Source organism: Aquarana catesbeiana, linkage group LG09, assembly GCF_042186555.1.
Source record: "Aquarana catesbeiana isolate 2022-GZ linkage group LG09, ASM4218655v1, whole genome shotgun sequence".
Taxonomy (NCBI): domain Eukaryota; kingdom Metazoa; phylum Chordata; class Amphibia; order Anura; family Ranidae; genus Aquarana; species Aquarana catesbeiana.
In genome coordinates, this window is record NC_133332.1 from 34,974,495 (window position 1) to 34,999,333 (window position 24,839).

Below are 24,839 nucleotides of genomic sequence, written 5' to 3' on the forward strand. Positions count from 1 at the left end.
CTCTTTATTTATTCTGAGCATGCGTGGCACTTTGTGCGTCCGATTTGTGTACACACGATTGAAATTTAAAGGATCGGATTTTGTTGTTGGAAAATTTTATATCCTGCTCTCAAACTTTGTGTGTCGGAAAATCCGATGGAAAATGTGTGATGGAGCCTACACACGGTCAGAATTTCCGACAACAAGGTCCTATCACACATTTTCCGTCGGAAAATCCGACCGTGTGTACGGGGCATTAGAGTAGTATATAATGTACAATGTGTGTGTTTCTGTAATATAATTGTACCAAATACCTTTGTTATAGCGCCGTACTGTGCTTCTGTGACCCACCAGAGCTCTCTTCCCCGCAATTATATTACAGAAAACACACACATTGTACATTATATACTACTGTAATAGAGTGGATTATAGGATGTTACAAACATTTTAAACTAGGGCATATTTTCGGGGTAGGGCTTATATTGCAGCCCTCCTGGAAAATAACGCTAGGTCTTATTTTCTGGTTAGGTCTTATTTTTGGGGAAACCCCGTATGTGGAATTACACCCCAAAATACATTCTGCTGCTTCTCCTGAGTATGGGGATACCACATGTGAGACTTTTTAGGAGCCTAGCCGCGTACGGGACCCCGAAAACCAATCACTGCCTTCAGGATTTCTCAAGGCGTAAAATTGTGATTTCACTCTTCACTGCCTATCACAATTACGGAGGCCCTGAAATGTCCAGATAGCACAAAACCCCCCAAATGACCCCATTTTGGAAAGTAGACACCCCAAGGTATTTTCTGAGAGGCATGGTGAGTATTTTGCAGATCTCATTTGTTCTTGAAAATGAAGAAAGAAAAGAAAAATTTATTTTATTTTTTCAATTTTCAAAACTGTGACAAAAAGCGAGGTCTGCAAAATACTCACTATACCTCTCAGCAAATAGCTTGGGGTGTCTTTGGTGCCATCTGGGCATTTCATGGCCTCCGAAACTGTGATAGGCAGTGAGGAGTGAAATAAAAATGTTACACCCTTAGAAAGCCCAAAGGCGGTGATTGGTTTTTGGGGTCCTGTACACGGTTAGACTGTCAAAAAGGGAATAACATGGGAGGGGAAAAACTGTGGGAAAAAATGGGACTTTATATGAAGCATGCAGTCTGAGGGACAACCAGCTATCAAATAATAAAATTGCTTATATATATATTACACAGTAGGACCATAATAAGATAAAATTGATAAATAATGGTGGTAATGTAACCCCTGGATAGGATCTCAAATACACCTATGCATGTATAAAGTACACAGTCTCAGGGACAACCAACCATCAACAGTATAAAAATAATTGTTTATTAAGGCACAATAGGACCTTAATTGATAAGGTAAAAGCAATAATTAATAGTGGTAGTATAACCCATAATTTCATCTATACACACATGTTATGTTGATTGTTTACATATCTGAACAGTATTTACAATGATGGGGATAACCTCCAAACTTGCTAGTCTGCCAAATGTGATAGGGAAGAGACCCTGGGTATGGTATCTCAATCCTATACCACAAATTAGATATAAAATCTATAAAGTATAATATGTAAATCCAGACACAGCTTCAATTAGCTCATAAGTAAATCCGGAAACGGCTTCAATTAGCTTGACGCGTTTCATGATTTGGTATTACCGCTCATCAGGAGCAAAGCACGTGATCGTAATCTGAAATGAAATCGACAATTGTCTAATAATTGACATGTAACGGAAGAAATGGTAACAAATTATGAAAGATATCATAGTAAAGGAGTGTCTAGTAATGACAATGAGGATGAGGGATTGGTGATTGGCTAGTAAACATGATAAAGCCGACATAGTGGGAGATTGGGAAGTGAGTGGGTAACAATAAATAATTAAAATAACTTTTATATAAGGGAAGGAGAAAATGGGTAAATAGAGCCTAGTATTAGCACACAAATTAAATGATACCTCAGAGATAGGGAGTAGAAAAACCAATTCTATTTGGCAGTGCGGTGTGTGTAATGAATCTGATCAGGACAAGAGGACACCGAGGACACGGCTAGACTGCCAAAAAGTCCCACACATGTGGTATCCCCGTACTCAGGAGGAGCAACAGAATGTATTTTGGGGGGTAATTCCACATATAACTATGCTGTGTTTGAACAATATATCATTTAGTGACAACTTTGTGGAAAAAAAATTTGGAATTTTCCCGAAGCTTGTGGCAAAATATAACATATTCCATGAACACAACATGCCTCTCAGCACAAATCTTGGGGTGTCTACTTTCCAAAATGGGGTCATTTGGGGGGTTGAGCTATCTGGGCATTTCATGGACTCCTAAACTGTGATAGGTAGTGAGGAAGTGAAATCAAAAATTTCGAATGTACCCTAGTTTGTAGACGCTATAACTTTTGCGCAAACCTATAAATATACGTTTATTTATTTATTTATTTTTATCAAAGACATGTGGCTGAATACATTTTGTCCTAAATGTATGACTAAAATTGAGTTTTTATAACAAAAAGTTGAAAATATTTTTTTTTTCAAAATATTAGTGTTTTTTCCGTTTATATCGCAAAATTAAAAATTGCAGAGGCGATCAAATGCCATAAAAAGAAAGCTCTATTTGTGGGGAAAAAAGGACACAAATTTTGTTTGGGTAAAGTATTGCATGACCGCACAATTACCAGTTAAATCAGCGCAGTGCCAAATTATAAAAAGTCCTCTGGTCATTGAGGGGCCAATTCTTCCGGGGCTGAAGTGGTTAATGATTACAAGCTCTATAGGTGCAACCATCTTCACACTCACAGGGCCCACAATGCGATGTACTGTAAGGATTTATATCTGCTCTTTATTTGCTTTCATAAATCACTGAGAGTATCTGATTCCCTCTACAGCAGTTATAATAAAGCTGCCAATATTACTTTCATACATCATTGTGACACTACAAGACCTAATCCCCTCCCCCTCCCCCCCATGGTATTGTAGAGGGACAGGACTGGCTGTCATTACATCATACATTATGGTGAGTGGAGATCAGAGATAAAAGATTGGAATGACAGTTCATAGATGGGATTGTTCTACTAATAATAGTCAATTCAGATCATCTTTATCACATTGGAGGGATTATTTCACTACATTGTTCTCTTCACACTGAATAGACATGATGTGATCTTCTTATTCCGGCAGTGATCGGGGTCAGTGATGAGACTTGTATGTAATCATTATATACATTATACTGTGATGTGTACAGGATGTATATATAACACTCTGTATGTAATCATTATATACATTATACTGTGATGTGTACAGGATGTATATATAACACTCTGTATGTAATCATTATATACATTATACTGTGATGTGTACAGGATGTATATATAACACTCTGTATGTAATCATTATATACATTATACTGTGATGTGTACAGGATGTATATATAACACTCTGTATGTAATCATTATATACATTATACTGTGATGTGTACAGGATGTATATATAACACTCTGTATGTAATCATTATATACATTATACTGTGATGTGTACAGGATGTATATATAACACTCTGTATGTAATCATTATATACATTATACTGTGATGTGTACAGGATGTATATATAACACTCTGTATGTAATCATTATATACATTATACTGTGATGTGTACAGGATGTATATATAACACTCTGTATGTAATCATTATATACATTATACTGTGATGTGTACAGGATGTATATATAACACTCTGTATATCTCTATCAGACAGTCACTCTATGAGGTTTTATACCACTGCAGTCTCCTCTCCGGGATCCGGACTCCCTGTGTTCTCTATAGTCGGATATGTTGATGATAAGGAGATAACAAATTATAACAGTGACACCCGGCAGCGTCTTCCCAAGACTGAGTGGATGAAGAAACTGGGATCTGATTACTGGGAGAGGAACACACAAATAGGTCAGAACAATGAGGCTGTTTCCAAGCACGATGTACAGACAGCGATGAGCCGATTCAATCAGACTGGAGGTGAGAGAATTCTTACATTTCTATTTCTTTATTACACGGAATACAAACTCTGCAGACAGGATACAGGGGGAGGGGGGCAAACCCCGGAGAGATGAGACATTCTATGAGACAGATTTATAGAAGATCACAGCTTGATCAATAAATTCCTCCCTCATCTGATCAGAATTATCTCCTCACCTATAAAATATACACAACTACTTCTTCTAGGAAACCTGGAGTGAGAGAGATATGGAGGACACCATAGCTGATCTCTAATACTCGGCTCCTATCTGCCGGCCTGTCATACGGATTCATTACTTTCCATAGATTTGGGGTCATGACCCCAGAACAAGCAGATAGAATAAAGTGGATGTCTGCTCAAAACTTTTCCTCTTAGTTTTGAATAAAGTGGGGAAAGGTAAGTACCCCTGGCAGGTTTTTACACTCACTTCCTGTCCTACTGACTACATTTTACCAAACAGAAAGTTGGGGGAAATCTCCAACAGCAACACAGTTAGAAATAAGTCTGATTGTATGTAATAGAGTAGAGGAAGACTAGAACTCATGTCAGATATTTAATTCTGGCTTTGTCCCTGTTGTAGTTTTTCTCACTTCCTGTTTGGTGAAATGTTGTCAGCAGGACAGGAAATGATCCTCATTCTCTCTAATGGAGCCCCCGGGAGCAAAAAAAACTCTGCAAGGGGTGTAACCCTTCCCCCGCTCTCTCCAAAACTGGAAAGAAAAGTTTTTGTCTGACATCCACTTTTAAGTCTTCTCTCTGACTTCACTTGCTGCATGCTTTTCCCATGTGAGGGAATCAAAGTATTAGTACAAAAATAGTCAGACAGTCATCAGTTCTAGGAGAATGTCAGCAATGGGAGGAGCAGATTTCTCTCTGTACAGATTTTGGGTCTTATTTGAACCCTTTGACAGCCATACAGATGGAATGGAGTACAGGATCATCATGATGACAGTTAGGGGGTAAAACGAGCTGATTGGTCCAATAACAGGTGTGATCTGTTTCTGTTCTCATCTGGATTTGTCTTGGTGAAAATTATCAGCAAATCAGAAAGTGAGGAGAAATATTCCGAATACTGAGACATCAAATATAACGTAATGGGGTGTAATCCTTCCCTACTCCATCTAACAACTAAAACCTCTTCCTCTATACATAGACTTTAATTAGATGAAGGTATGATGAGGGGCCAGTACATATCAGGGCCTTATCAGCCTGGCTCTCAGGGGCCACACACTCTAAGCCCCGGATCTCACCAATGCAATTTGTCATGTGACTTGGGACTTCAAAGTTACATCCCATGTATTTCAATCAGTGCGTTTTCATTTCCACGACTCAAGTCACAGCAACAAAAAATTTATTTCCTGCTCTACTTTTGTATGACTTTCAGTGTGACTTGTCCCCATAGACTTCTATGTTATCTCCCAGAAGTCCCATCACTATAGATAAGAATGTCACTTTATAGGATCTTTTATTTCCCCCTCACCTCTCCTCCCTGGTCATCCTCACTGCCCAATACCATCCCCCCATCACATCCCATTCACACCTCAGTGTAATAGAAACGCATGTTCCTGCTCACATTTCTTGTGCTTTTCTCACTCCTAAACGCACATCACACATATGGCAGCCCATTTACTTGTATGGACAGCCCTATACACAACAAACACCTCAAGGTAGCTCAGGAACCTTTCTGGTTGCACAGCGTCACACATTTGGGTGCGTTTGTAGCGTGTTTTGCACACAGCAGAACGCACATCTGACAACCACCATTGAGTTTCATTTCCCATCTGTGTATTTCTGAATGTGTGGTAATCTGCACAGAACACGCACTTTGCCACATGATTAGTAAACACCCGGCAGGCATTGCTTTGCCATTTAGGCTGCGATCACATCTGTGCGTTCCCAAATGCATGGCGACCCGCACAGAAAACACACAACGCACATTAAGACATGTACAGATGTGATCACAACATAACTTGTAAACCACATTTTCTGTGCCGGTTGTTGTACATTCAGAAATGCGCAGATCCAAACGCAGCCTGAATAGGAACACATGTGCGTTGCTGAACATTTACAAAACACATGCGTTTACATCTGCTTGTTTCTGACAGTGTGACAACTCACACAGAAAACAGAAATACATGTTGTGCTTGTATCAGCATTTAGGCTGCGTTTGTATCTGTGCGTTTCTAAGCTGCAAACAATGAGCACAGAAAATACACGCTTTGCTGTGCGTATCAAAAATGCACGTAAACGCACCTTGAGCTTGTGTTACCATTTAGGCTGCGTTCTCATCTGTGTGTTTCCCTTTTGTGTGACAACCTATACAGAAATCACACGCTTTGCCCAGCATTGTGAAAACATGCGTTGTGTCTGCATCACCATTCATTCACATCTGCGTTTATCTGAATGAACGGCGACACGCAAGTTCCGTGTGTTTTATAAATGCACCACAACGCACATCATGCTTACATTACCATTTGTATCTGTGCATTTCCAAACGCATGGCAACCGCAAGAAAATGCACACTTTGCCATGTTTTTAGAAAACACGACAATGTGCATCACGCTTGTGTTACCATTTAGGCTGTGCTTTTATCTGTGCATTTCTGAACGCATGGCAACCTACAAGAAAACGCACGCTTTGTTTGCTGTGCATTTTGAAAATGTACAATAATGTGTGTCACACTTGTGGAACAATTTAGGCTGCATTCACATCTCTGCATTTCTGAATATTTCCAAACACGTGACAACCTACACTGGAAATGTGCACTTTGTTGTGTGTCTCAAACGCATGGCAACACATTATACCATTACCATTATTACCATGTTACCATTCATTCTCATCTACGCCTTTTCCAAACACATGACAACCTGTAAGAAAAGCCACACTTTGTCATGTATTTTAAAAATGCACAGCAATGTGCGTCATGCTTGTATTACCATTTAGGCTGCGTTTACATCTGTGCGTTTCCAAACGTGTGACAACCAGCACAGAAAACACTCACTTTGCGCATGTTTCAGAAACGCACATCACACTTGTCTTGTCTTTATGGCAATTCCTGAAATGTGCGGTAAGACATGCGTTTTTTAATGTGAGTTGCACGCAGATGTAAATGCAGCCTAATTGTTACTGACCCCCCCAATCACAGTTATTAGATGTGCGTTTTGTTATCCGACAAAATGTTCTACAAACTGAAAATAATGTGACCCTTCATGACTGACAATGTTCTGGAGATACTTTGTGACATTTGTTGGGGGAGGGGAGCCCACTCCAGTGAATGGGATGTACGATGTGCCACGCCCATTTACAACTGAAAAATGTACAAAACAGTGTGAGTGGGAAGATCCATTTCACCTACACTGAGGGGTGACTGGGATGTGATTGGGGGAAGTTTTTAGACACAAAGAATGACCAAGGAGGAGAGGTGGGGGGTAAAAAACCCAAACCCTGACCCACCAGAGTCGCACAGGAATGCTTCTTATCAGGGGAAGTCGCAGGGAAGTTGTACAGCAAAGTCATGTTGGAAATGATGAGACTTTCATGTCACACAAGTGTGAAGCAGCCAGAGATAAATCCATATTGTAATTGTAATGTGACATAGATGGAGAAGACACATCGCTCCTCTCACCTGACCTATGGGTGGGATGTACAGAGCAATGCATTGTGGGTAGGTACATACAGATCATCCAATACCAGGGAGGGGGGATGTCAGATTCTGAGGGTCCCAGAGACCTCTGATTGGGATGATGGTGGGTGTGACCCCTCTCGGTGCTTCTGTTTATGGGACACTTTTGGATTGATTTATAAAAATAATAGAAGTTATTCACTAAGCAAAGTGAAAGTAATGAAATAAATGTAAGCAGTATGTGCTTCAAGCAACCAATCACGTGCTTGCAAAAGATGAATATTCCAAGTGAACACAGGACACGCCCACTCCAGAGTGAGGGGAAGGATTTCCTCCATGCACAGCTGACTTCCTGTCTGGGGACTCCATAGAGAAGTATGGAGATGTGTCCCCTGTCAGGTCTCCTGTGTGTATTATACATGGAGGATCCAGCAGAAATGACACAACACAGACTCCTCCTCCCAGCAGATGTATAATATGGAATCTCCCATTCCTGTTCTGTGGGGGAAGGTTTACAGACATATTTGTAGTCAGTCTTCTACAGGAACCATTCTGTGATGTGGATTGTCTGTGTATGAATAGTAGAAGATGGATGAGGAAGGTGTACAATGGCCGTGTATTGTCTCTCAGGGGACATCTGGAGGTCATTATTGAGGAGATTTCCTGTGACATGATCTCTGTACAATCTGCAGCCATGATGAGGGAAGATATTCTAATTATTCCATAATCCACCAATCCTGTGTCACCATCACTGGGGGAGGGGTCATCTACACAGTGTGTGATTGGTTGTTAGGAAATGGAGGTAAACCACAGGCAATGAGATGAAGATCTGAAGATGTCACACCTGATTTGTGAATAGAAATGTTTGTCGGGTCAGGACAGCCAATCAGTGATGAGTGCCCTCTCCTCAGTGGTGGGATGAGTCGGTGACCCCTCTGTAGAACATTTTGGGGTGTCACTAGGATCTGATCTTCTTCTTCCTCCATACTGAGGATGTGTATCAGAGATTTCTGCCATAGTGGAGGATATATATCTGTAGTACTGGCTGTGTCATTATAAGGAGATCTGTGCTGTATATGTACACTCTGTATACACACATCTATCCCTGTACATATCTCCTCCCTATACCATCACCTCCTCCATCATCACATATTACACACATCACTTCCTCTGATCCCGGGTCACATCTTCCTCTTCTCTCTGCAGGGATCCATATTGTACAGGAGATGTACGGCTGTGAGCTGAGAGATGACGGCACCACTGAGGGGTATGATCAGTACGGATATGATGGGAGAGATTTCATGTCTCTGGACACACAGAGATGGATCTGGATCCCGACCATGAATGAGGCTCAGATCACCACACAGAGATGGAACAGTCCGGAGGTGAGAGTGGGGGAGAGAGACAAGAATTATCTGGAGAATGAATGTATAGAGTTCCTACAGAAACACATCAACAATGGGAGAGAAGATCTGGAGAAGAGAGGTGACTACACTATATACATCATATATATTATATCTACACAGTGTATATATATACACAACACTATATAAATCATATGTTATATCCAGGGCTGGATTAACATAGGGGCTGGTGGAGCTGCAGCTCCAGGCCCCTCCCTCAATATAGGCTCATGCCAGTGGCTTATGAATATCTGTGTGCCTGAAGGAAGAGGAGCCCTCTGTGCACACATGGAGGAGACAAGTGTTAGTGCAGCCCAGTCCTGTCTCTACCGATGCCTGACTCCTATCACAGGATCTGTTACACTCACACAGATCTTCAGTGTCTGGGGGAGGGGCGCTGATATTGTCCTAACCAGCAGGAGCCCGGGAGAGAGGAAGGACATCTCCCATGCTGTTGAGTTAAGGTTAGTAAATTTGTTAGGGAGATGTTTTATTGTGCTAGAGGACAGACTGCTGCTTCACCCCCATGTAATGTGCTCTCATGTGCCCAGTGCCCACCATGTCATGCTGTGCTTTGCAGTGCCCACAATGTCATGTCATGTGCTTTGCAGTGCCCCATGTAATGTGCTGTGGCCACCATGTCATGTCATGTGCATTGCAGTGCCCCATGTAATGTGCTGTGCCCACCATGTCATGTCATGTGCATTGCAGGGCCCCCATGTCATGTGCTGTGCCCACCATGTCATGTCATGTGCATTGCAGTGCCCCATGTAATGTGCTGTGCCCACCATGTCATGTCATGTGCATTGCAGTGCCCCATGTAATGTGCTGTGCCCACCATGTCATGTCATGTGCCTTGCAGTGCCCACCATGTCATGTGCTTTGCCCACCATGTCATGTGCCTTGCAGTGCCCACCATGTCATGTAATGTGCATTGCAGTGCCCCCATGTAATGTGCAGTGCCCACCATGTCATGTCATGTGCCTTGCAGTGCCCACCATGTCATGTCATGTGCCTTGCAGTGCCCACAATGTCATGTCATGTGCCTTGCAGTGCCCACAATGTCATGTCATGTGCCTTGCAGTGCCCACCATGTCATATCATGTGCTTTGCAGTGCCCACAATGTCATGTCATGTGCATTGCAGTGCCCCCATGTCATGTGCTGTGCCCACCATATCATGTCATGTGCATTGCAGTGCCCCATGTAATGTGCTGTGCCCACCATGTCATGTCATGTGCTGCACCATGCAGTGCCTACCATGTAATGTGCTGTACCCACCATGTAATGTGCTGTACATTGTCCACCATGGCATGTGCCATGCAGTACCCACAATAGAATGTGCTGTGCAGGGCTCACTATTTCGTCATCTGCGGTGTCCACCAATTAATGTGCTGTGCTCACAATGTAATGTAATGTGATGTGCTGTGTCATGCAGTGCCCACCATATCATGTGGTGTCATGCAGTGCCCACCTTGTCATGTGCTGTGCAGTGCCCACCATGCCTTGTGCAGTACCCACCATATAATATGCTGTGCCCACCATATAATGTGCTGTGCAGTGCCCACCATGTAATGTGCTCAGCTGTGCCCACCATGTTATGTTCTGTGCCCACCATATAAGGTCCTGTGCCCACCGTGTGCATGTGCTGTGTTGTGCCCACCATGTCATGTGCTGTGCCCACCATATAATGTACTGTGCCTACTAGGGATGAGCTTCGAGTTCGAGTCGAACTCATGTTCTACTCGAACATTGGCTGTTCGCAAGTTCGCCGAACAGCGAACAATTTGGGGTGTTCGCGGCAAATTCGAATGCCGCGGAACACCCTTTAAAAGTCTATGGGAGAAATCAAAAGTGCTAATTTTAAAGGCTTATATGCAAGTTATTGTCATAAAAAGTGTTTGGGGACCCGGGTCCTGCCCCAGGGGACATGGATCAATGCAAAAAAAAGTTTTAAAAACGGACGTTTTTTCAGGAGCAGTGATTTTATTAATGCTTAAAGTCAAACAATAAAAGTGTAATATCCCTTTAAATTTTGTACCTGGGGGTGTCTATAGTATGCCTGTAAAGGGGCGCATGTTTCCTGTGTTTAGAACAGTCTGACAGCAAAATGACATTTGGAAGGAAAAAACTCATTTAAAACTACCCGCGGCTATTGCATTGCCGACAATACACATAGAAGTTCATTGATAAAAACGGCATGGGAATTCCCCACAGGGGAACCCCGAACCAAAAAAAAAAATGATGTGGGGGTCCCCCTAAATTCCATACAAGGCCCTTCAGGTCTGGTATAGATATAAAGGGGAACCCCAGCCAAAATTAAAAAAAAAATTGACGTGGGGTTCCCCCTAAATTCCATACCAGACCCTTCAGGTCTGGTATGGATTTTAAGGGGAACCCCGCGCCAAAAAAAAAAAAAAAAAACGGCGCGGGGTCCCCCTAAAAATCCATACCAGACCCTTATCCGAGCACGCAACCTGGCAGGCCGCAGGAAAAGAGGGGGGGACGAGAGTGCGGGCCCCCCCCCCTCCTGAACCGTACCAGGCCACATGCCCTCAACATTGGGAGGGTGCTTTGGGGTAGCCCCCCAAAACACCTTGTCCCCATGTTGATGAGGACAAGGGCCTCATCCTCACAACCGTGGCCGGTGGTTGTGGGGGTCTGCGGGCGGGGGGCTTATCGGAATCTGGAAGCCCCCTTTAACAAGGGGACCCCCAGATCCCGGCCCCCCCCCCTGTGTGAAATGGTAAGGGGGTACTTACCCCTACCATTTCACTAAAAAACTGTCAAAAATGACAAGAGACAGTTTTTGACAATTCCTTTATTTAAATGCTTCTTCTTTCTTCCTTCATCTTCTTCTTCTTCTGGTTCTTCTGGCTCTTCTGGTTCTTCCTCCGGCGTTCTCGTCCAGCATCTTCTCCGCGGCGTCTTCTATCTTCTTCTCCTCGGGCCGCTCCGCACCCATGGCATGAGGGGAGGCTCCCGCTCTTCTCTTCATCTTCTTCTCTTCTTCATCTTCTTCTTCATCTTCTTCTTCATCTTCTTCTTCTTCTTCTCTTCTTCATGTCTTCTCCGGGCCGCTCCGCAGCCATGCTGTGGCATGGAGGGAGGCTCCTGCTGTGTGATGGCGTCTCTTCGTCTGACGGTTCTTAAATAACGGGGGGCGGGGCCATCCGGTGACCCCGCCCCCCTCTGACGCACGGTGACTTGACGGGACTTCCCTGTGACGTCACGGGGAATGCCACAGGGAAGTCCCGTCATGTCACCGTGCATCAGAGGGGGGCGGGGTCACCGGGTGGCCCCGCCCCCCGTTATTTAAGAACCGTCAGACGAAGAGACGCCGTCACACAGCGGGAGCCTCCCTCCATGCCACAGCATGGCTGCGGAGCGGCCCGGAGAAGACATGAAGAAGAGAAGAAGAAGAAGAAGATGAAGAAGAAGATGAAGAAGAGAAGAAGATGAAGAGAAGAGCGGGAGCCTCCCCTCATGCCATGGGTGCGGAGCGGCCCGAGGAGAAGAAGATAGAAGACGCCGCGGAGAAGATGCTGGACGAGAATGCCGGAGGAAGAACCAGAAGAGCCAGAAGAACCAGAAGAAGAAGAAGATGAAGGAAGAAAGAAGAAGCATTTAAATAAAGGAATTGTCAAAAACTGTCTCTTGTCATTTTTAACATTTTTGACAGTTTTTTAGTGAAATGGTAGGGGTAAGTACCCCCTTACCATTTCACACAGGGGGGGGGGCGGGATCTGGGGGTCCCCTTGTTAAAGGGGGCTTCCAGATTCCGATAAGCCCCCCACCCGCAGACCCCCACAACCACCGGCCACGGTTGTGAGGATGAGGCCCTTGTCCTCATCAACATGGGGACAAGGTGTTTTGGGGGGCTACCCCAAAGCACCCTCCCAATGTTGAGGGCATGTGGCCTGGTACGGTTCAGGAGGGGGGGGGGGCCCGCACTCTCGTCCCCCCCTCTTTTCCTGCGGCCTGCCAGGTTGCGTGCTCGGATAAGGGTCTGGTATGGATTTTTAGGGGGACCCCACGCCGTTTTTTTTTTTTTTTTTTGGCGCGGGGTTCCCCTTAAAATCCATACCAGACCTGAAGGGTCTGGTATGGAATTTAGGGGGAACCCCACGTCAATTTTTTTAAAAAATTTTGGCTGGGGTTCCCCTTAATATCCATACTAGACCTGAAGGGCCTTGTATGGAATTTAGGGGGACTCCCACATCATTTTTTTTTTAAATTTTGGTTCGGGGTTGCCCTGTGGGGAATTCCCATGCCGTTTTTATCAATGAACTTCTATGTGTATTGTCGGCAATGCAATAGCCGCGGTAGTTTTAAATGTGTTTTTTCCTTCAAAATGTCATTTTGCTGTCAGACTGTTCTAAACACGGGAAACATGCGCCCCTTTACAGGCATACTATAGACACCCCCCAGGTATGAAATTTAAAGGGATATTACACTTTTATTGTTTGACTTTAAGCATTATTAAAATCACTGCTCCTGAAAAAACAGCCGTTTTTAAAACTTTTTTTTGCATTGATTCATGTCCCCTGGGGCAGGACCCGGGTCCCCAAACACTTTTTATGACAATAACTTGCATATAAGCCTTTAAAATTAGCACTTTTGATTATTCATGTTCGTGTCCCATAGACTTTAACGGTGTTCGCGTGTTCGAACGAATTTTTTTCCTGTTCGCATGTTCTGGTGCGAACCGAACAGGGGGGTGTTCGGCTCATCCCTAGTGCCTACCTTGTAATGTGCTGTATTGGGCAGTGCCTACCGTGTAATGTGCTGTGCCCGCCATGTAATGTGCTGTGCTTCGCCCAGCATTAAATGTGTTGTATCCATGTATCCACCATGTGATGTGTTGTGCCAACCATGTAATGTACTGTGCTACACCCCCATGTAATATACTATGCTGTGCCCCCCACAGACTCACCCCCTCACTCTCACCCCTCCTCTCTCACCCTGTTCTCTCTCTCACCCCCTTCATCCCCCATTCTCTCTCTCTCGCCCCCTTCAACCCCCTCTTTCCTACCACCCTCTCTATCTTTCACCCTCTCTCTATTCCCCTTTTTCTCACCCCCTCTCTCTCACCCCATCTCTCTCTCATTCAACCCCTTTCTCTCTCTTTTACCCTCCCTCTCATCCCCTCTCTTTCAGCCCCCTATCTCGCTATCACCCCCCCTCTCTTTCTACCCCTCTCTCACACCCCTCTCTCTCTTGAATTTAATTTGCATTTTCATTTTATTTATTTTCATAAAAAGGCCCACCAAAATCCTTAGCACCAGGCCCATGATGCTCTTAATCTGGCCCTGGTTATATCTACACCCCGTATATACACACTACACTATATACATCATATATGTTATATCTACACCCCGTATATACACACTACACTATATACATCATATATGTTATATCTACACCCCGTATATACACACTACACTATATACATCATATATGTTATATCTACACACAGTATATACACACCACACTATATACATCATATATGTTATATCTACACACCGTATATACACACTACACTATATACATCATATATGTTATATATGTTATATCTTCCCCCCGTATTTACACACTACACTATAGACATGTGCAGTTCGTTTCTTTCCAAATTGAAATTCTGACACATTTTTCATTATTTGGAAATTCAGATGCATCTGAATTACCGAATTACAATAGTAACAAATTTAAACTAATCCAAAATAACGATTCAAATTTAAAAAAGCAGAAAAAATTGCAAAAAAATAGAAATCGATTTTTCTAAAAAAAAGAATACAATTAAATAGAATATAAAATAATAAAGCAATAGAATAAAAATAAAAGAATAGTATTTAATAGAATGTAATAAAATAGAATATAACCGCCTTTCAAAATTCGAATTTCGAATAGTATAAATTCAAATTTGGATAGATTAGAATAGAGTCCAAAACAATGGAAACCAAAATAATAGAAAAGAATAGTATAGAAAAGAGGAAGATAGAATAGAAAAGCAATAGAATGAATTTGAATAGAATAGATTAGAATATAATCCAAGACAATGAAATCCAGAATAATAGAATAGAAAATAAGAAAGTAGAAAAGAAAATAGAAAAGAATAGAATAGAGAAAAAATAGAACAAAATAGAATAATATAGAAAGAATATATAATCGTCTTCTAAAATTTGAATTTAGAATAGAATGAATTTGAATAGAAAATACGAGAATGCAATTGAATAGAAAAACAATACAATAAAATATAAAGAATATAATAAATATATAACTATCTTCTGAAACTCGTATTTCAAATAGAATGAATTTGAATTCAAATGTAGAATACATAGAAAAGAAAAGAATAGAAAAAAATAATATAGATTAGAATAACATTCAATATAAATGTTATTCTATTTTATTCTATTCTGTTCTATTGTTTCTATATTCAATTTTCTATTATCTTTTCTATTCAAATTCATTCTGTTCGAAATTGGAATTCATTCATTTGAATGGTATTATATTAGATTTTATTCTATTCTGTTCTATTGTTTTTCTATTCTATTCTTTTCTATTCTATTTTATTTTATTCTATTATAATCTTTTCTATTCAAATTCATTCTCTTCAAAATTGAAATTCATTCTATTCCAAATTTGAATTTCAGAAGATGGCTATATAGTATATTCTTTTTTATTCTATTATTAGCAGTCCCACTATTGTTGTTCGTTTTTTTATTTATTTATTTTAATTTTATTATTCCGTATGTTTTTTGGCTCTGCGTAACTGCCCGGGGGACAGCACAGACATACCATGTACTGATTTATAATAGAGGAATATGAAGGGGCAGTTTTTATGGGGCTATTCTGATGGGGGCAGTTTTGATGGGGGCAATATGATGGGGCAGTTTTGATGGTGGCAATATAATGGGGCAGTTTTGATGGTGGCAATATGATGGGGCAGTTTTGATGGTGGCAATATGATGGGGCAGTTTTGATGGTGGCAATATAATGGGGCAGTTTTGATGGTGGCAATATGATGGGGCAGTTTTGATGGTGGCAATATGATGGGGCAGTTTTGATGGTGGCAATATGATGGGGCAGTTTTGATGGTGGCAATATGATGGGGCAGTTTTGATGGTGACAATATGATGGGGCAGTTTTGATGCTTGCAATATGATGGGGCAATTTTGATGGGAGCAGTTTTGATGGGGGCAATATGATGGGGCAGTTTTGACGGTGGCAATATGATGGGGCCATTTTGATGGGGGCAATATGATGGGGCAGTTTTGATGGGAGCAGTTTAATGGTGGCAATATGATGGGGCAGTTTTGATGGTGGCAATATGATGGGGCAATATGATGGGGCAGTTTTGATGGTGGTAAAATGATGGGGCAGTTTTGTTGGTGGCAAAATGATGGGGCAGTTTTGATGGGGGCAATATAATGGGGCAGTTTTGATGGGACTGTTTTGATGGTGGCAATATGATGGGGGCCGTTTTGATGGTGGCAATATGATGGGCAGTTTTGATGGGGGCAATATGATGGGGCAGTTTTGATGGTGGCAATATGATGGGGCTGTTTTGATGGGGCAATATCATGGGGCAGTTTTGATGGGGGCAATATCATGGGGCAGTTTTGATGGGGGCAATATGATGGGACAGTTTTGATGGGGGCAATATGATGGGGCAAATTTAATGGGGGCCATTTTGATGGGGCAATTTTGATGGGGCAGTTTTGAAGGGGGCCTTTTTGATTGTTGCAATATGATGGGGCAGTTCTGATGGGGGCAGGTTTGCTGGTGGCAATATGATGGGCAGTTTTGATGGGGGAAGTTTTGATGGGGGCCGTTTTGATGGGGGCCATTTTGATGGGGCAGTTTTGATGGTGGCAATTTTGATGGGGGGCCGTTTTGATGGGGGCCATTTTGATGGAGGCAGTTTTGATGGGGCAGTTTTGATGGGGCAGTTTTGATGGGGCAGTTTTGATGGGGCAGTTTTGATGGGGCAGTTTTGATGGGGCAGTTTTGATGGGGCAGTTTTGATGGGGCAGTTATGACTGTGGCAATATGATGGGGCAGTTTTATAGGGGCAGTTTTGATGGTGCAATATGATGGGGCGGTTTTGATGTGGCAAACTTGATGGGGCCGTTTTGATGGGGCAATATGATGGGGAAGTTTTGAAGTATAAAATACTTCAAATTTCCCAGCGAAATGCATAGCCAACTTCTTTTTTAATCGCCGACATGCCCACATTTTTAAGTTTATCAACATAATACGTTTACAAAGGCCGTGTGTCTCTAACGGTGAAGTTGCTGTTTCCATAGCATGTACTGTTGTGGATTTATTAAGGCTTGTTTGAAGGGTTCTCTCACACTGTCTCTCACTCATTAGGTGTGGGGTTAATGATCAAAAAGCTTTTCAAAAAACCTTTAAATATTCCACATCTTTCATACAATAGTGGTGTTAAACTTTTTTAATGAAATTCACGTTTATTTTAAAATCATTCCTACTTTTCCAACTATTCTCACTTCAGCTTTTTCTTACGGATTTCAGCTATTCATCCAGTTAGCTTTAGCAATTCAGCTATTCAGCATTCCTACGCATTTTCTCCAGGAAATGCATTTTCTAGTTTTCTATTGTTTTTCTATTCTATTCTTTTTTTATTCTATAGTATTCTCTTATTTTTTATTCTATTATTTTCTATTCTATTTTAATCTTTTCTATTCAAATTCATTCTATATGAAATTAAAATTTCGGAAGATGGTTATATGGTATATATAACCTTCTTCCGAAATTCAAATTTTGTATAGAATTAATTCAAATTTGAAAAGAAAATATTAGAATAGAATAATAGAATAAAAAATAAGAGAATACAATAGAACAGATAGAATAACATATAATATGTATATATAACCATCTTCTGAAATTCGAATTTCGTATAGAATGAACTCAAATAGAAAATATTTGAATAGAATAGAAAATAATAGAATAAAAAATTAGAGAATACTATAGAATAAAATAGAATAGAAAAACAATAGAATGAAATAGAATATAATATATAACAATATTCTGAAATTCAAATTTCGAATAGAATGAATCAGAATAGAATAGAAAAGAAAAGCAATAGAACAGAATAGAATAAAATATAATATATTAACCATCTTCCGAAATTCGAATTTCGTACAGAATGAATTTGAAAATATTAGAATGGAATAGAAAATAATTGAATAAAAAAATAGGAGAATACTATAGAATAAAAAAGAATAAAATAGAATATAATATATAACCATCTTCTGAAATTTGAATTTAGAATAGAATGAATTCAAATTTCAAATAGAATGAATGTGAATATAAAAGATTAAAATAGAACATAAAAAAAAGTATGGAATCGAAAAACAATAGAGCAGAATAGAATAGAATAAAATATATATAGATAGATATAGGTAGATAATATATTTTCTATTCTATTTATCTTTTTTATTCAAATTTGGAATTCATTCTATTCTAAATTAGAATTTCGGAAGATGGCCATATATTCTATTGTTTTTTAATTTTCTATTGTTTTTCTATTCTATTATTTTTATTCTACTGTATTCTCCTCCTATTTTCTATTCTATTATAATCTTTTCTATTCTAATTTGAATTCATTCTGTTCGAAATTGGAATATATGCTATACAAAATTCAAATTTCGAAAGATGGTTATATATTCTATTTTATTCTGTTCTATTGTTTTTCTATTCTGTTCTTTTCTATTCTATTATAATCTTTTCTATTTGAATTGAATTCATACTGTTTGAAATTGGAATTAATTATATTCAAAATTTGAATTTCAGAAGATGGTTATTTATTATATTCTTTCTATTGTTTTTCTTTTCTATTGTTTTTCTATTCTATTTGTTTCTATTCTCTTGTATTCTCTTATTATATATTCTATTATTTTCTATTCTAATATTTTCTATTCAAATTTGAATTAATTCTATATGAAATTCAAATTTTGGAAAATGGTTATATATTCTATTCTGTTCTGTTGTTTTTCTATTCTATTCTTTTCTATTTTTTTTATCTTCTTTTCTATTCAAATTGAATTCATTTTGTCCGAAAATTGGAATTCATTCTACTCGAAATTCAAATTTCAGAAGATGGTCTATATTATATTCTTTCTATTTTATTCTATTCTGTTCTTGTTTTTCTATTCCATTATTTTCTTTTCTATTTAACATAAAGCATTTGTATGATTTTAATTTTTTTTTTTTGCGAATGCGGTTTCGAATTCTGATACCGGTTCAATACATTTTCGATTTAGTTTGAATTTGGTCGTTTTTTTAGGTAGAATTTTTTTCGAATGCAGTTGAATTTTTTCTAATTCAAAAACAAAACTAAATGAATTCCAAAAACAAATGTAACGACTGCAATGAAATTAACTAAACTAATTTTGTTAAATAACGAATCGAAACAAAACATTTTTTTTTATACTGCACTATATACATCATAAATGTTATATCTTCACACCATACTATATATATCATATATATATATATATTATATCTACACATCGTGTATATACACACTACACTATATAGCGAAAAATTTGTTATCAAATACTTACCATCGTTTTCCTTTCCTGGCCCATCCTAACATCAGCACACAACGGGTTAACACCTTCTCTGGAGCCCAAAGGACCACTGTCATGGAACGTCCCACACTCCACTTGATTGTTTCCATCAGTATACCACTTCCTCCCAGTCTGGATACAGATATCAGATATTCCAACTGCTCCCAAGCACAAAACAAGGCAACACTTGTTTCACTGCTAACATGGACTGTTTTATTATCACACATGGACACAACAGATAAAATAACTCAGAGACTCTTCCCCCCCACCCTTGGAAAAGAGGGCAGGTTAAACTGTACAAAGACAATGGACACACAGGTCAGGTGTGTTCAAACTTATCCTCAGTAAACAGTCTTATCAGCAGGGGGCTGCTGGAGGAATCCCCCCTCCCTTCACAGAGATACACATCCCAAATGATCACAGCAAAGAGTCCACAACAGAATGAGACAACATACAATATATACACATATACATGATTGAGTATGACCAGTACAGATCAGACCGGATTTCTCATTCACCTCGCAAAGAGCATTGTTCCCTTGAAAATCCAGGACCCATAATCAAAAGGCAAGAGGCTTGCATTCAGTCCTCTCCAAAAGCCTCTCTCCCGGCTAGGTCTGTTACAACCACCTCTTCCTAGCTAACTAAAAGACAGCCCCTCCCTGAACTGATGTGTTTGATAACCTAGCCTGTGACAGGCCACTAGGGAGGGAGTCCTGTGCTTATGTTAGGATGGGCTAGGAAAGGAAAATTACAGTAAGTATTTGATAAAAATTTTCAATTTTCCTGGCCCACCTCACGTCAGCACACAACATGATATACCATAGCTGAATAAATGGGTGGGAGAGAACAAATTAAAAGATACACTGACTGTGACGGGAGGCCCGTGGAACCCAGCTTCCCTTGCAGAGGTTGGGAAACCCTTGTTTCAGCTCCGCATGTACTTCTTATGTGCAAGCCACTCTGTGTCTATTAGGGGCACAGGGTGACCGAGTAAAGGATGGACAACTACTTAATGAACACTGAGAATGTGGTTTGGATTCTTTAAATGGGACAGTAATATTTATCAAAAATATCCCTCAAGAAATGTATGATACAGTCAGGTCCATAACTATTGGGACATCAACACAGTTCTAATCTTTTTGGCTCTATACACCACCACAATGGATTTGGAATGAAATGAACAAGATGTAATTTAACTGCAGACTTTCAGCTTTAATTTGAGGGTATTTACATCCAAATCAGGTGAACGGTGTAGGAATTACAACAGTTTGTATATGTGCCTCCCACTTTTTAAGGGACCAAAAGTAATGGGACAATTGGCTGCTCACCTGTTCCATGGCCAGGTGTGTGTTATTCCCTCATTATCCCATTTACAAGGAGCAGATAAAAGGTCCACAGTTCATTTCAAGTGTGCTATTTGCATTTGGAATCTGTTGCTGTCAACTCTTAATATGAGATCCAAAGAGCTGTCACTATCAGTGAAGCAAGCCTTCATTATACTGAATAAACAAAACAAACCCATCAGAGAGATAGCAAAAACATTAGGTTTGGCCAAATCAACTGTTTGGAACATCCTTAAAAAGAAAGAATGCACCGGTGAGCTCAGCAACACCAAAAGACCCAGAAGACCACGGAAAAAAACTGGTGGATGACCAAAGAATTCTTTCCCTGGTGAAGAAAACACCCTTCACAACAGTTGGCCATATCAAGAACACTCTCCAGGAGGTAGGTGTATGTGTGTCAAGGTCAACAATCAAGAGAAGACTTCACCAGAGTGAATACAGAGTGTTCAGCACAAGATGTAAACCATTGGTGTGCCTCAAAAACAGGAAGGCCAGATTAGAGTTTGCCAAACAACATCTAAAAAGCCTTCACAGTTCTGGAACAACATCCTATGGACAGATGAGACCAAGATCAACTTGTACCAGAGTGATGGGAAGAGAAAAGTATGGAGAAGGAAAGGAACTGCTCATGATCCAAAGTATACCACCTCATCAGTAAAGCATGGTGGTGGTAGTATCATGGCGTGGGCGTGTATGGCTGCCAATGGAACTGGTTCTCCTGTATTTATTGACAAAAGCAGCAGGATGAATTCTGAAGTGTTTCATGCAATATTATCTGCTCATTTTCAGCAAAATGCTTCAGAACTCATTGGACGGCGCTTCACAGTGCAGATGGACAATGACCCGAAGCACACTACGAAAGCAACCAAAGAGTTTTTTTAAGGGAAAGAAGTGGAATGTTATGCAATGGCCAAGTCAATCACCTGACCTGAATCCGATTGAGCATGCATTTCACTTGCTGAAGACAAAACTGAAGGGAAAATCCCCCAAGAACAAGCAGGAACTGAAGACAATTGCAGTAGAGGCCTGGCAGAGCATCACCAGGGATGAAACCCAGCGTCTGGTGATGCCTATGCATTCCAGACTTCAGGCTGTAATTGACTGCAAAGGACTTGCAACCAAGTATTAAAAACTGAAAGTTTGGATGATTGTTAATCTGTCCCATTACTTTTGGTCCCTTAAAAAGTGGGAGGCACATAAACAAACTGTTGTAATTCCTACACTGTTCACCTGATTTTAATGTAAATACCCTCAAATTAAAGCTGAAAGTCTGCAGTTAAAGCACATCTTGTTTGTTTCATTTCAAATCCATTGTGGTGGTGTATAGAGCCAAAAAGATTAGAATTGTGTTGATGTCCCAATATTTATGGACCTGACTGTAAATTATTCCTACTGTATCAGAATGATGGAACATTGTATGAGCTTTGCCTAAGACTATTGTAGATAGGAGCTAGTCAGTCTGCTACTGGGGTCTTCTGCTATAGTCTGAAGGTGTTTTGTGTTTATACGTATGATACTGTGCATTGAACTTTGAGCTCTGTGACGGCATGTCTGATCTGAAGTGGAGATCTAATTGAGTCACCTAGGTTGGGTTAAATGACAAGTTAATTAGCTCATGTTAATTATGTTCTTGGTTACAGTTTGTATTGTTAGGGTAATATGATCATCAGGACGGGATTGTCCTCCTGTGGGGTATATATATTCTGTTTGTATGAACATGGAAAACTTTTATTGAAACTCAATCTATTGTTGGCTAGTGTTGTACAATCGGCTATAATATCTGATGTTCAGACTGAAGGAGACTGTATACTGACAGATGCACCAAACTGGGTTCTGGGAAGGTTCTGTTACACTGAAAATCAAAGAAAAGCTGCTAAAGCCAAAAAGAATTGATCTCTCTTATCCCAAACTTGCTGACCGCACAGTAAATTTGTAAGGTTGAATGAAGGCAGCACAAGACCTTCAAGCTAGCCATCTTACATATATCTTCCAAGCAATTCTGGCATAACTGCCCCAAAGGCTACTACCCCTCCAGTCAAATAAGCTTTCAATTGTTTCAGAGCAGAAAGGCCTACTTCCTGCATAAGTAAGGGAAATAAATAAAATACCATGCTAGAAGACCAACAAATAAAAGCAGCAACAAAGACCATCAAATATCTCTATGGTGAAAATGTACAATGTTAAAATAAGTTGGGCTAAACCTAAACAATCACAGTTAAGTGACACAAAATAAATGGATGAATTAAAAAATGACAAATATTCAATTGTGATCATACAAATATAAGTCCATATGAGCAATGTGATACAAAAATTTGAAAAAACAATATTCGTGAAAAACGGTGCACGATATTGATAGCTGTGTGGAAGGATCAGTGTAGATGAACGACAAAGTTCACTGCAAATATGAATTCTCCAGTACCCGTCACCACTCACTGAAAGTAAGGCTAATGAAGAAACCGGTCTCACCCTGAAGGAAGTGGGAACCCTTACCAGAGCTGGTGGACCCCCTAAAGAGCAGAGTCATACACATAGGCAGATTAAGCCCTCTGCGGGGACAAATTAGTCTTCCGATGCCTTTGATTCCTCACTGTCTTCCGATAATCAATGGAGATAAATTCAGCAAGGTGCGGAAACAAACCCGACAGATGGATGCTCTCATCTACAAAGAGATGCACTCAGACTCAAAGCCACGAGTGTAAAAATTTGCCCAGTGACTCACAGATAGCAATGAAATACTGAATGCCATATGTTTCTACACTTCTTGCAAATTATGTGACACAGCTCTACAGAACAGAAAACACAGTCAAGCCGGGTCCAGATGATGTTCCTTTTCCTCTAGAGATCCCTGGCAATCCACATTGTCCATCAGAAGAAGGCACCTTTCAGGCAGTTGGTTGTCAGAAAGATATTTTTTTACGGTGGGTGCAAACACCTTGTGCAGCCATTCCATGAACCGTTGCCTTGTGACCCAAGCTTTCGCATTGGCCCTCCACATGACAGGCAATCTGGCCTTGTTCACGTTCTGTTTCCTGAATGTACGAGGGGTCTGGGAATGGTACACCAGTAGTGGCTTAATGTTTAGATCGGCGCTTGCGTTTGCACACAGCAAAAAGGGTCAATCTGTCCCTCATGGGCTTGTGCCCTGGCAGTGCCTTTTCCTCCTGCGTGATATAGGTTTTGTTCATCATTTTTTTCCAGAAGAGCCATGTTTCATCACAGTTGAACACTTGTTGAGTGATGTATCCTTCAGTATTCATGAATTTGGCAATTTCTTTCTTGTAGGCTTTTGCACCGGCCTTGTCAGAACTGTAAGCCTCACCATGTCTTATCACACTGTGGATACCACTTCTCCTGCGGAGTTTTTCAAACCACCAGCTTTAAATTCTTCACTTGCTGCACTTGTAGAGGGGTTTGTTTGCAGTAAATCACTGTGAAATTTCCTGGCTTTTTCACAGATCATAGCTTAACTAACGCTATCATCTGCCAGCTGTTCCTCATCCAACCACACTAATAAAAGTATTTCCACCTCTTCCAGCAACTTGTGTCCTCTGCTTGGTTAACCTTGTTACTTACTCCTTTTGCCATATCAGCTTCTTTGATGGCAGCTTTGGTCTTCAAAATAGTTGAGATTGTCGACTTCGCCATCTTGTACTCCGAGGCCAAATCAGTCACACGAATACCACGGTCATGCTTTTCTATAATTTTCTTCTTCTGGTCAATGGTTATTTTCTTTACAATGTTATTCTTAGAATTCCTGCTCTGTACATTCTTGTCACCTTTTTTACCGCTCTGCACTTTCTTTTTACCACCATGCTTGCTCTGCACATTCTTGTCACCTGTATTTTCACTCTGCATGTTC

At 40.5% G+C, this 24,839-nt stretch overlaps 1 protein-coding gene across 1 annotated transcript in view; it reads left to right on the plus strand.

Annotated features, from left to right (window-relative positions):
* LOC141107496 (class I histocompatibility antigen, F10 alpha chain-like) overlaps nt 1-24,839 on the plus strand; it is a 91,674-nt gene that overhangs the window by 7,213 nt on the left and 59,622 nt on the right. Inside the window, exons 2-3 of the mRNA XM_073598265.1 lie at nt 3,751-4,011; nt 8,841-9,119. Of these exons, the coding sequence (XP_073454366.1) occupies nt 3,751-4,011; nt 8,841-9,119 (540 nt within the window). The remainder of the gene's footprint in view (nt 1-3,750; nt 4,012-8,840; nt 9,120-24,839) is intronic.